We start from the raw sequence: 13,584 nt of genomic DNA, 5'->3' as shown, positions 1-13,584 counted from the left end.
TTGTCCTGCAGAGAGGCAGGGACTCCTAGCATCGTACATAACTATGATGCTAGGAGCCCGGCTCCCTGCACTGTGTTCGGTCCACTACTTGCGGCCGAAATACGTCCGTCAATTACGGACGTAATTAGTGTGTGTGCACATACCCTAACTCTAAATTATTTTCAGCTAGCACTCACCTTACCTAACCACACACCCTAACAAGCTAATCTGGTACAATCCCTAACTAATCCATTTACTATCCCGGTCACTATCAAACTTTTTTTTATATATTTTTTTTAAAATATTTTTTACAAAGAATAAAAAGAAAAGAAAAAATGAACACAGAGAAACCCACCAAATGGGTTTCACACACAGGTCTGGCTGACTGGACGGATCCAGTGATGTCTGTCACTAGGCAGTGAGAGAGGACGATGGGGCTCGGATAGGACGGTCCGATGGGGCACAAGGGGTTTATTTTTATAAACTTTTTATAGAAACTCGTTCTGCTCTCTCTTCACATTTTGACTCCGATCACCTCTCAACACCAACAGAGCAGATCAGAGCCAGAGACGTAGGCAAAACAATCACTGCCTATATCACTGAACTGTGATTGGTCTGTCAGTGCAAGACAGACCAATCACAGTGATCACCGTCAGGGTACCACTGTGATTGGTCCCCTGTTTGCTTGCTGTGTTGCTATGCTGTCTCGGACAGCAGTTTGCATTGAACTGAGCCGCATCTCGCGGCATGTTGACAGTTTATATGCATCTAGTATAAGTACGTGGGAATGCGCTAACCGGCTGCATTCCCCCACATACATGTACGTGGAAACGCGGGAAGGGGTTAAAGCCACTCTACTCTAGATAAGAGGATCCTGAACAGAGGATATCCCTCTATTAAAGGGGTTTTCCCATCAGAGACATTTATGACATATCCACAAGATATGTCAAATGTCAGAACTCTGGGAACCCGCTCCTATCTCTAAAACTGGGCCCCCTAAACCCCATTCTAACTTTTTCTCCCCGGCCATTTCCTGACTATATGATCGAAAGTTACGAAAAACAGCATAGCTTGCTAAGCTACGCTGCTTCTGTAACTCCGATAGTAGTGAACGGCAGTTACGGAAGTAGTGTAGCATGCAAGCTACGTGGTTTCCGTAACTACCGTTCAATTCTATGGGACTTACGGAAACATCATAGCTCAACGAGCTACGCGGTTTCCTAATTTATGGTTGGAATTCACCTGCTTCTGCCGCAACACAGAGCGGCAGAATGGGGTTTAGGGGGTCCTGTTCTAGGGATCGGTGCAGGTCCCAGAGGTGGGACCCTCATCTATCTGACATTTATGACCTATCCTATCGGAAAACGCGCCGCATAACGCGCCAATAAAGTCTACCATTGATTTCAATGGGAGGTGGAGGCAGTTTTTTCCCGCGAGCGGAAAAACCGGTTCGCGGGAAAAAGAAGGAACATGCCCTATCTTCGGCCGTTTACGCCTCTGACCTCCTATTGACATCAATGGGAGGCAGAGAAAGTGTATTTCGCGGCGTCTTATGCTCACGGCGCTCAATGGCAGTGAGCGAAAAACTCCACAAAAATCGGCGTGGAGGCAGGGGAAAATCTGACTCAAAATTCAGATTTTCTTCCTGCAAAAAACTCTGTGTGAACTCACCCTAAGGGCATGGCCAGACGTGGCGTATTCCTGCAGACACTGTCCGCATCAATGCCGCACATAATCTGCGTTGCAGATTCTGTTGCGGCTTTGCCTAAAATGTGCAGTAAATTGATGCAGATTAGCCGTTGCGTATTGAGGTGAAGAGTACTTCCTGCTGTCTTTTAAAACATTTCATCTCAGTCTGGCTATAGACCTCGAAACACATAGGTCCAGCCAGAATGAAGAATTATCCTGTTCGTAAAACCAATCTGCAACGCAACACACATAACATCTGTGGATTTCATTGCAGAATTTTGAATCTCTATTGAAGTCAATGGAGAAAGTCCACAACATGTCCGCAACAGCTAGTGTATGCTGCGGACACCAAATTTCGCACCGCAGCCTATGGTCCGCAGCGGAGTTTTCCGCCACGTGTGCACGAACCTAACTAAAAAGGTGTGGAAACCAATGGAGAAAATGTCCGCTGCGGACTTCCGAAGCGGACTGGCCGCAGCGGAATTCCAGAGCAATTCCGACACGACTGGCCATGCAATAAGAAGGGCAGATAGGACTATATGTTAGGATAGTACATCATAGAATATTTAGGTTGAAAATTATCTTTAATATTTGACTTATCTTTAAAATAAAAATACATAAAAAAACATTTGAATTGAACTTACCTCAGGAACTGAAGACAGAAATGGTTTAATATAAATATTAGAATCGTGGACTTTCAAATCATGATCACCAAGTCCTCTGGTTACACCAATTGTTGCCATCACTCGGGCCTGCATCCAAAGTAAATTTACAATGCATTAAAAACAAGAACTGCTTATAGATAATTTTTTTTTAATATAATCTTGCATTTTTTTTTTAAACAAAAATAAAAAGAAAGTTGGAAAAAAATAATGTCTTATAAAATCTCAAAAAACGGCCGTGTATACTTTATCTGCAGCCTTTTTCACTGTGATGTGTAATATTTACAGAGTAATAGTTGAAATCAACATTTTTTTAGTAACGTTGTAAATACATTCACGTTTTTTCCAATCATATAGTTTCCTTCAAAAATATGGATGGTACCCAAAAGAACAGTGTTTTATCACCACTCTGCTGTCAGACATGTGACCTAAGGCTATGTTCACACGGGGTCTTTTGCCGAGTTTATTGACGCGGAAACCGCGTCGCAAAACTCGGCAGAAACGGCCCGAGAACGCCTCCCATTGATTTCAATGGGAGGCGTCGGCGTCTTTTTCCCGCGAGCAGTAAAACTGCCTCGCGGGAAAAAGAAGCGACATGCCCTATCTTCGGGCGCTTCCGCGTCCGACCTCCCATTGACTTCAATGGGAGGCAGGAGAAAGCGTGTTTTCTGCCCGCGGCGCTCAATGGCCGCGGGCGAAAAACGGCGCGATCATTGCTATTCACACGGAGTATTTTGGGGGAGGAATATCTGCCTCAAAATTCCGTTTGGAGCTTTGAGGCAGATATTCCTCCCCCAAAATACTCCGTGTGAACATAGCCTAACAGCTCAACTTTAAAGGCTATGAAAACTTTTGATGCCATTTTTTTACATATGCATTTTAGAATGCTAAGCACTTTCCCAGTATACTTTCATTAAAAATTTACTTTCTTTCTGTTCTGCAGCTTCTATGCATCCACTTGCCATTTGTTGCAGATTTTTCCGTTACTATTAAACTCAATGTAGAGACTGCATCGCAAGTCAATTTCTCTCTGCCTACAATTTTCACAGCATGTGGATGAGATTTGTGAAATCTCATCCACTATGCTGCCACAGTAATACTCCGAAGATTTCTCCCCCACGCAAACCTGGACAGAAAGTCCACAGCAATAAGCTACCTGTGAACATAGCCTTAGAACACACGTAGCGGATTTGTTGCAGATTTTCCATCTGGACTTGTGGGCAGAAAATCGGCATGGGGAAGACAGTTGCAGTCAAGTGGATGAGATTTTAAAAAAAACATCTTTACACGGAGATCAGAGAATGCTCATTCTGTACTGGATGTAACAACGCAACAAATCCGCTACACGTGTATCCACACATGTAGCGAAAGAGGGTGAAATGGTGAAATCCGCAATGAACATCTAGAACAGAATAAACATGCTGTGTATTTGAAAATCCGCAGAATGTTCGGATTATTTTTGCGTTAAACGTTCAGCAACATGTGGATGAGAGGTTTTAAAATCTCATCCACTTTCCTGCAACAGTCTTTCGCTGCAGATTTTCCTCTGCAAATTCGAATAGTAAGATCCACAAAAAACCTGCTGTGTGTGCAGGGAGCCTGAGGGTACTTAATACAACTTCCAAATCCGCTACATGTCTATTTCCTATATAAAGTGATGCTGGTGCAGTTATATAGTCATTGTGTGATACAGTTGACAGCTGCTGTATATTTCCTATGCTCACTCCTAAGTTGCTCATGACAGCGCTTCTTCATTGTCATAAAAGTGGGGCTTCAGCTGTGGCCTAGTAGAAAACAGTGGGGGTTCTTCAGAACGGACTTGTTCAGGTAAAGGAAACTTTAGGGTCATGTAGAGATCAGGAAATCTATAGGCTGTAGTGTTTTCTGTAGCTCTATATCAGAGATCTCAAACTAGGCCATGTAAATAGGCCACACATAGAAAAAAATGTGAAGTTAACGGGCCGCATTACTTTCAAATTTGATACAATACAAAATTATTGTTAATCAATTAGTTATTTGAACTACTATAACAATACTACATTACTATAACAATACTAAATGTGTATAACAATACTAAATGACTACAATAATACCGCTATTTAGAACTGCCTGTGTAAACGTTTTAAAACAAATTTTATTAAACATAATTCATTATTAAAAAATGTAGGGCAAAAGTTGCCAAATTAATCAGCTACAGGCGTTGGCAAGCAAATCCGGATTGCACACAATAGCTTGCGGGGTGTGAACATGTAGTCAGCACCAAAATAGAAGTGCCTAGCATGTAATAAACAGCCCACACATTCACAGCTGCTAGGTGTGCTGGCAAAATATTTGAATGGGTTTGCCTGACACAGATATAAAAAGACCACTTCCCAACGCGTTTCTGCACCAAGTAGGGGAGCGTCCTCAGGGGTATATCTTGTCTTATTAATCTTTATTGGTAAAGGGCCGGTCAGCATGTATTATGCTGTTTAAATTTCAGTTACGGCACGTATGAGACATCTGATGTCGGTCCCAACACGCGCCGGCAGAACACTGGGATCTTATGCACATCAAGCCCCACCTCCATGGCCGGAGGCGTGATCGAGCCGCACCAATCAAAACACAAGACGTCAGAACAGACGCCCATTCGATCAGCCGGCCCCCTGGTAACCACTCAGCCAAAGGGATCGATGCAAACAGCATCGTTAGTAACATGGGGGGAGCCAAAGGCGGCCGAACACAGCAAGACGACATAGCACCAAACTGAACGCTGTGATACAGCAAGGGAAACAGAATCGGAAAATGACAACCCGAAGGCCGTAAATGGATGCGCGTACAGCCCAGAGTAGAGAGCCAGGACGACATAGACGCCGGCATCAGTCACCGACGCCAATAATACCGCTAGTTTTAAATTCACCGGAAATTTGAGAGTTTACTCCACGTGTATTTTAACAATCCAGTTTTCTAGTTTAAGTGTCGCTAAATGCAGTCCAGCGGCTCAGTTGGCAGCCACAAGAATGTCAAGATTGGGCAGCCCTTTCTTAGATCGTGCCACAGTGCCCTCTGTAGATAGTGCCACGCACGCACGCACGCACGCGTTTTTAAAAACATATCTATCTCTATCTATCATCCCATCAGACATAGGTGTGTATTCACACATATGCCTGTGGGAAAGTGTCTCACGATAAGGGACAAGACATGGCTGGCAGGAAGCCAGCTGCCTTGTCTGGTTTACGCTGGGAGGAGCAAAGGATCTCCTTTGATCCTCTTGTCTACTACCCTCCAGGGCGGAAGCCATAAACAGTGGACACATCCTATAATGCATTCCAAAATCACAGAATTTTCCCACGCACCAGCCCCCCCCTGCACGTGCATGAGTTTGGCATGGTGAGGTCATACAGGAGTGCACACACTGGGCTTAAATAGGCCATTGCTGGTGCACTCCTGAGGCTTTCACACCACCCCCACCTGAGAAGCTGGATACCACGAAAACAGGTCCTGCTAAATCCTCTCCAAAAGACGATCCAGCACCACCAACCATTCCACTGAAGACAGGCCACAGCATTAACCCCTTAATGACCAGGGATTATTTGCTTTGTTTTTTATGGTCGCATTCCAAGAGTCATTAACTTTTTTTTATTTCGTCGACATACAATAGCTTGGTTTTTGTGGGACGAGTTGTATTTTTCAATTGCACCATTTTTGGATGCATATAATATATTGAATAATTTTTATTAACTTTATTTTAGGAGGGAATTGAAAATAAACAGCTAATCCAGCATTGTTTTTCGTGCCATTTACGCCATTCACTATGCAGCGTAAATAACATGTTAACTTTATTCTTTTTTTTCTTTATTAACAAATTTAACTGAAATCTTACAAAATGTTGCAATGAAAAAGAAATTACAATTACAGTAGAGCAATCAGAACTAAAACGGCAAAATACAAATCAAAGGGCAGAAGAATAAATCAGCAATATAGATAAGATATATATATATATAACATAGTATATAATGATCACAAAAGGTAGGGATAAGACAAGGGATACGAGAATCAAGACAACAAAAGGGAGACAAATATACATAGAAAAAGGTGGTGGAGGAGCAGCGAGTAAGCAAGTATTCCAGAAGAGACCATCTAACCAGCGAGGGAGGTCAGCACTATCCCGGAACAGGGACCAGACTGCCCAATTCCTGACAAAGGCGTCCGATTTACTGCGATCAACCGCCATCAAGTCCTCCATTCTCATGATGTTGTTAATCTCATTTACCCATTCCTGTAAAGAAGGCACAGTAGTGGACTTCCAATGGCGAGGAATTACAATTCTAGCTGCAGTTAGAAAGTGCCTAAAGGTGCCCCTCTTAAGGTGTGGGAGTGACCCAGGAATCATAGACAGCAATTCAACAGAAGGAGAAGCAATAATGGAAGTATCCATAAGTTTATTTCCAAGGTCAAAAACTTTCCCCCAAAAAGGAAGAAGCCTGGGGCAATCCGACCAAACGTGCAACATATTTCCAGGAGCACTACCACACCTCTAACAATCCTCCAACACATTAGGGAATATCCGATGGAGAAAAGAAGAAGGACATCGGTACCATCTTGTAAGAATTTTATATTTTTTTTCCCTGTGCAAAGCAGGAGGTCGGCAACCTGTTAACTAACAAGAACACAGTTTGCCAATCCTCATCAGAATGTTGAAAATCTCCATCTCCCTGTCTCAGGGCGCAGTGAGCGCCAACTGAGCAGAAGAGTAAGGCTGGAGGATCCCATGCAAATAAGACAACATGCGTGATGGCGAAGAATATAGCGAGAGATGAAGTTCCATAGGAGTCCTATCTTGCAGAAAAATAGTACAGCCCCCAAAGGAGAAGAACGACCTTAATTGAAAATGTGACCACCATACTGCACGCCTACCCGGACAGGAGTCCATAATAGAATTAAGATGAAGGATATCACCTGTGGACGAAAGGGTCTGTGCCAAACAAATACCATCTTTATTACCTTTATTTTATGGGTCGGCTCGATCACAGGGACGCCAAATATGTAAAAATGTTATAAATTTTACTACGTTTGAACAAAAACCCTTTTTTTAAAAATATAAAAAACTCGTATTTGCATCGCCACATTCCAATTTTTTTTTTTTAACCGTTTCTCTTTTTTTTTTTTGTCCCACTAGGGGACTTCACAATGCAATCTTCTGATCGTTGAAATAATGCTTTGGTATACTTAGTATAAAACGGACAGGCAATCTACCTAATAGGCAGTTGCTGAAGGCAGCCCTGGGGGCCATTGCTAGGCCCTCGGCTGCCATGGAAACCCATCGGCGCCCCGCGATCTCGTCACGATCTCTGTCAAAAACATTAGATGCCGCGGTCGCTAATGACAGCGGCATCTAAGGTGTTTAACCGCCGTAATTGAAGCACTCTTCGATTCTGGCAGTTGCGATAGGTGCGCCGGCTGTGTATAACAGCAGTGCTCCTGCCACTGATCTCGTTGGTACAGTGGCAGAGTGACGGATATATCCTTCACGATGCGGGAACTAGCTCTTTCTTGTGATGGATATATCAGTCACTCAGCATTAAAGTGGATCGGTCACTAGTTTAGTAATACCCAATATCCTAGTAATCTAATAGGCGCTGTCACACTGATAATGCTAGTGAAAATTGTGTCCCAATAAGTTTATTATTTTAAAAGTTCGGAGCTTTTTTCTAAATATGCAAATGAGGCTATACTAGAAAACTGGGCGTCAACACCAGCGATTCTCCTGAGGTGGAGCTCAAATAAGCCATTTTACCGGCTGTGGAACACCTAGTGCAGTGGTTCTGGTGGCATGTGAAAGACTAGATTCGCAGTTCTAGCTGTAAAACAAGAGAGATCACGAGTTGAAAATGCAGTCGGGAATGGAAGCTGTATACTATATGATTAGGCTGTGCTGCGGGGCTGGGAGGAAGAGAACTGTACGACGCTGATTAGACAGCGTCATACAGAAAACATTACACCGCCGAGTGAAAAGAAAGAGTACCTCTCATTTGGCAAGTATAGCAAAATTAGCATATTTAGAAAAATGCACATAAATTTGCAAATAATAAAAGTTTAAAAAAAACCTTAAAATTACACTGTAGTTATCAGCATCATAGCGTCTATTAGGTTAGGAGATAGGGCATTAATATGATCTTCTTTAACCCCTTAAGAACACGGCCTGTTCTGGCCTTAAGGACACAGCTAATTTTGTAAAATCGGAGGTGTCACTTTATGGCAATAACTTTGGAATGCTTATATGTATCCAAGCGATTCTGAGACTGTTTTCTTGTGGCACATTCTGTTTTATGTTAGTGGTAAAATGTATTTGTGAAAAACACCAAAATTCAGAGAAAATTTGCAAAAATTAGCATTTTTGTAATTTAAAAGTATTTGCTAGTAAGACCACACAAAATTGTTACTAGTTAACATTTCCCATATGCCTACTTTATGTTTGCATAATTTTTTTAAAAGTCCTTTTATTTTTCTACTATGTTACAAGGCTTAGAACTTCAGCAGCAATTTCTCACATTTTCAAGAAAATTTCAAAGGGCTAATTTTTTCAGAGACCACTTTAGTTCTGAAGTGGCTTTGATGGCTTATATATTAAAAAGTCCCCATAAATCACCTCATTTTAAAAACTGCACCCCTAAAACTATTCAAAACAGTATTCCGAAAGTTTCTTAACCCCTAAGGGTATGTTCACACGCTTAACAAAAACGTCTGAACATACGGAGCGGTTTTCAAGGGAAAACAGCTCCTGATTTTCAGACGTTTTTTAAGCAACTATCGAGTGAATGAAAAAAGGCTCCAAAAACGGCTCAAGAAGTGACATACACTTCTTTTTAAAGAGACTTTTTTTACGCGGCCGCTTAAAAAAATGGCCGCGTTAAAAATGCCCCGTGAGAACGGACCGTCGTTTTTCCCATTGAAATCTACAGGCAGATATTTGTAGGCGTTCACCCCCGCATTTTCAGCCGTTTTTCAGGACGTTTACGAGCCGAAAAACAGCTAAAAATAGGTCGTGTGAACATACCCATAGACGGTTCACAGGAATTTTTTTTTATGTTTTCCGTTTTTCCTATAATAAAAGGCTTATTATGGGGAAAAAAGGTGGTTATTGATTTTTCAACTTGAAACTTATTTTTTTTTTACAACATTTTTATTAACTTTTTTTTTTTTTGTCCCAATAGGGGACTTTAAGGCATGAAGCCCTGATCGCTATTCTAATACACTGCACTACCTATATAGTTATTACACTACCTACATTGCTATTCACTAACAGCAAGCCTATTAGGCTGGCATACTAGGAGGCCATTGTTAGGCCTCCGGTTGTCATAGCGACCATTGGTACCCCCACGGGTGATCGTTGCCATTAGCAACCATCGGATGCGATCTAACCACCTAGATTCAGGGATCGCTTTTGATCACTGCATCTAAGGGATTATTCAACTGGATCGGAGCCTAGCTCCGGTCCTGGCCATTGCAGCAGGATGTCAGCTGTGACAAACCGTTGACACCCGCGGCTAACGGTGCAGGCTCAGCTTCTGAGCCTGCTCCATTTTCTTGGCCCTGATAGCAAGCCTTTTAGGCACCGCCCCCAGACGGCGCCTAAAGGCTTCCGTACTTGGCAGGCCAGAAGCCATTGTTAGGCCTCCCGTTGCCATGGCAACCATCGGCATCCCCGAGGCTATGTCTCAGGAGTGCCGACAGGCTAGAAACCACCTAAATGCAGCGATCGCTTTTGATCGCTGCATCTAAGGGGTTAATTGGCCGGATCGGAGGCTAGCTCTGGCCGTGGCCGATACAGCGAGGTGCCGGCTTTAATATACACCAGACGGTGATGGCACTGGCTCACGTACAGTTACGTGGGAATGTGCTAATACACTAGCACCAATCGCGCAAGTGTATGTGATTTTGCGCGAAGGGGTCAATCCCTAGTAGTCTATGTATCATTAAAACCCTATCCTAACCCTCTCCCCTAGCTAAATTAACCCTTACCTCTCTTATACAACGAGGCCTACCTGCACAATAGTGTACCTAAATGGAGGACACCAAACAGCTCCCTAGAAAATCCGTTGTAAATGGCCCTTCACAATAATGTATGGGCTCTATGGGGAACCGGGCCACAGGCCCATAATGAGCATGGTGGTGACGGTGAACCCACTAGATATGAAACAAAATCTATAACTTGGAGTCTGACACACGAGAAATGAATTAAAACAGTGAAAGTTTATTGAATCAATTAAAATAAAACACATATGTAAAAGCATAGAGATGATTACCACAAGGACAATGGACAACCAGAACATATAGTACAAATGGCGGCACTATGTAGACAGGCTAAGCACAACTATGGTGGATAACATTTATGTTTGAAAGGTAATGTGCGTCGGGGTGGACGCCAGACACTCAACCTGGAGATGGGTAAGAGATATTTTTACATATTGCAATAGGCATTTGCATTATGATGTGCATACATTTTCAGTAACTCTCTTCAACCACTCATGGGCTGTTGTCCCAGATGTATTATACAGAGAAATTATATAGTGTATTCATCATTGTTGCATTCATTACCCAGTACTTTGTATTGACATACAGTTGGCTGCTTGCACATTACCTTTCAAACATAAATGTTATCCGCCATAGTTGTGCTTAGCCTGTCTACATAGTGCCACCATTTGTACTATATGTTCTGGTTGTCCATTGTCCTTGTGGTAATCATCTCTATGCTTTTAGATATGTGTTTATTTTAATTGATTCACTAAACTTTCACTGTTTTAATTCATTTCTCGTGTGTCAGACTCCAAGTTATAGGTTTTGTTACCTGCACAATAGCCCTACCCTTATCCTGCACTACAGCAATATACAGCAGTAGCTGTACTAACCCTTGCCTACAACAGGCTGTACATGAACCTCAACCTCCCTACTCTCCCAAGCAGTTAACCCCTTCAGTGCCACCAGCAGCAGAGCAAGCTAACCTTCCACTGCCATACAGCTGCAACTACAACCTACCCTTTTGCCCGCTCTCTTTCCCTACAGCCCCTTATTGTATTAACCCCTTAGTTGCTGGGACAGTTAGAGACAGATGGGGGAGGGTCACAGAAGCGTGAGTGAGTGTATTGTACATGTGTATTTAGGTACGTGGGTGGGTACTAGGATAGGATTGTCATATATTGTTGTTATATTGTACCACGTATAGTGCTAGCATACTAATTACATATTAATAGGTATTATATGTATCAAACTTGCCCAGGTCAAAACCGGCCATTTAGGCAATAGTTAGTAAAATAACAAGATCCTGAAGAGTCCGGTGGCATCAAGCGCATGGGCATATGAAGCCTGGGACAGTACACTTTGCTTTACTGCGCAGTATATGGTCCTCTGATTCATGTGAGCTATACGCATGCAAATGAGGCTGCTCCCAGACTGATCTCAGTAGTGGTAAGTCTAACTACAACGTATATAAAGTGTAATACTAACTATTGCCTAAACATTCGGTTTCGATCTGGGCAGGTTTGGAACACTAAACTTCAGTTTGATAACGACATGTTGGTGGTTTAGCAGCCCTAGTGTATATGTCTGAGAAAGGATGATATTTTTTTGGGCCAGATAGATGTCCTATCCTGCGGATAGGACATCAGTAAACGATCGGTGTGGATCAGACACCTGGACCCCGAACTGATGAGCTGTTCCAGTTGCATACGGGGACCGGTTGTTATGCAGTGTTTAGCACCGGAAGCAGACGGCTCCATACACTGCAACTCTCCTCCTATTCACTTGAATAGGAGTGGAGCTGCAGTACTGCACAACACCTACTATACTGTGATCGGAGCCACCAGCTTCCGGCACGGACATCAGATGCATGGAAGCAGCTGATCAGTGCGGGGTCTGGGTATCAAATTCCCATTGATCATATACTGATGATCTATCCTGTGGATAGGTCATCAGTATAATAAATCGTCCCGTGCTGGACAACCCCCTTCAAACATTTAATTGCATTCTCTATATGTAATGTTTTCAAAGGTTTATGTCCATGCCTCTAAGGATGTATTCACACATATAGGTTTTAATCAGGTTTTGGGATGCAGTTTTTGAAGCCAAAACCAGGTGCTTCATATAGGGAGAGAAAATATAAATAGACAGATACTACTCTTATTTGCATAGCTGGCTTTGGCTTCAAAAACTGCATAAAAAAACCTTAAGTGTGTGAACACACCCTTAACGACCACCAATACGCCTTTTCACGGCGGTCGTTAAGGGTACTTATGGCAGCGTGCCGCTTTTTTACTGCGCTCTGACATAAGCCCGGCATGGGTGTCCGGTGTTGGCTAAAGCGGGTGTCGGGCGGTCTACAAACACATCGATCTCACCCGCTTAACCCCTTAGATCATCTGGATAATCTGCTAACCCGATATTTTTAATCTGTTACATAGAAGAAAAAAGTATATATAGTATGTCACAGCCTGTTATTAACAGCACAAAATAGTAACACATTGCTGTAAAAAGTCCTACAAACATGTAATGTCTTTAATAACAGAGAACGACACCAAAATTTTTCTGTGCTGTTAGTTTTCCAGGTTTTTTGGCAGATATCTATCAGAATAAGGCCTTATTCACACGACAGTGAAAAATGGACGTGACGGCCGTTTTCAGAACAATGATGTTCTATGGGTGTATTCACAAGGCTGTTTTTTTAACGGCACGTGAATAATGGGCGTAAAAAAATAGGACGTATCCCATTTTTGGCCGTTTTAACGGCCTGACGTCCCCCATAGAAGTAAATGTATCAGTTTTTAACGGATGTCAATACATGTAACAACCATTAAAAACGGATCTGTGACATGGGGATTTGCAAGGGAACTACTAGTTTCGCAGATCTCGTGAGACTAGCGACCACACCAGAAGAAAACAGAGCTGCATGGGTGTGTGTCATCGCGTCGCCTTCGCAGATCCCATAAAGACGAGAGACGTTACCTGAAGAAGACAGCGCTGCATCGATGAGTATGTAGGGCATTCATATCGGGCTGTGGGGCCTCATACACCGGGACGGCTGTGTGGCCTCATACACCGGGACGGCTGTGGGGCCTCATACACCGGGACGGCTGTGGGGCCTCATACACCGGGACGGCTGTGGGGCCTCATACACCGGGACGGCTGTGGGGCCTCATACACCGGGACGGCTGTGGGGCCTCATACACCGGGACGGCTGTGGGGCCTCATATACAGGGAGGCTGTAAATCGTGTCTAGGTG

At 43.2% G+C, this 13,584-nt stretch overlaps 1 protein-coding gene across 1 annotated transcript in view; it reads right to left on the bottom strand.

The window, feature by feature from the left end:
• PPM1H (protein phosphatase, Mg2+/Mn2+ dependent 1H) overlaps positions 1–13,584 on the bottom strand; it is a 207,189-nt gene that overhangs the window by 61,924 nt on the left and 131,681 nt on the right. The window contains exon 8 of the mRNA XM_075856778.1: positions 2,313–2,420. Coding sequence (XP_075712893.1) covers positions 2,313–2,420 — 108 coding nt within the window. The remainder of the gene's footprint in view (positions 1–2,312; positions 2,421–13,584) is intronic.

Source organism: Rhinoderma darwinii, chromosome 3 (assembly GCF_050947455.1).
Source record: "Rhinoderma darwinii isolate aRhiDar2 chromosome 3, aRhiDar2.hap1, whole genome shotgun sequence".
In the NCBI taxonomy this organism is placed as follows: domain Eukaryota; kingdom Metazoa; phylum Chordata; class Amphibia; order Anura; family Rhinodermatidae; genus Rhinoderma; species Rhinoderma darwinii.
Note: the sequence above shows the minus strand (reverse complement) of the source record. Positions and strands in the feature narration are given on the sequence as shown.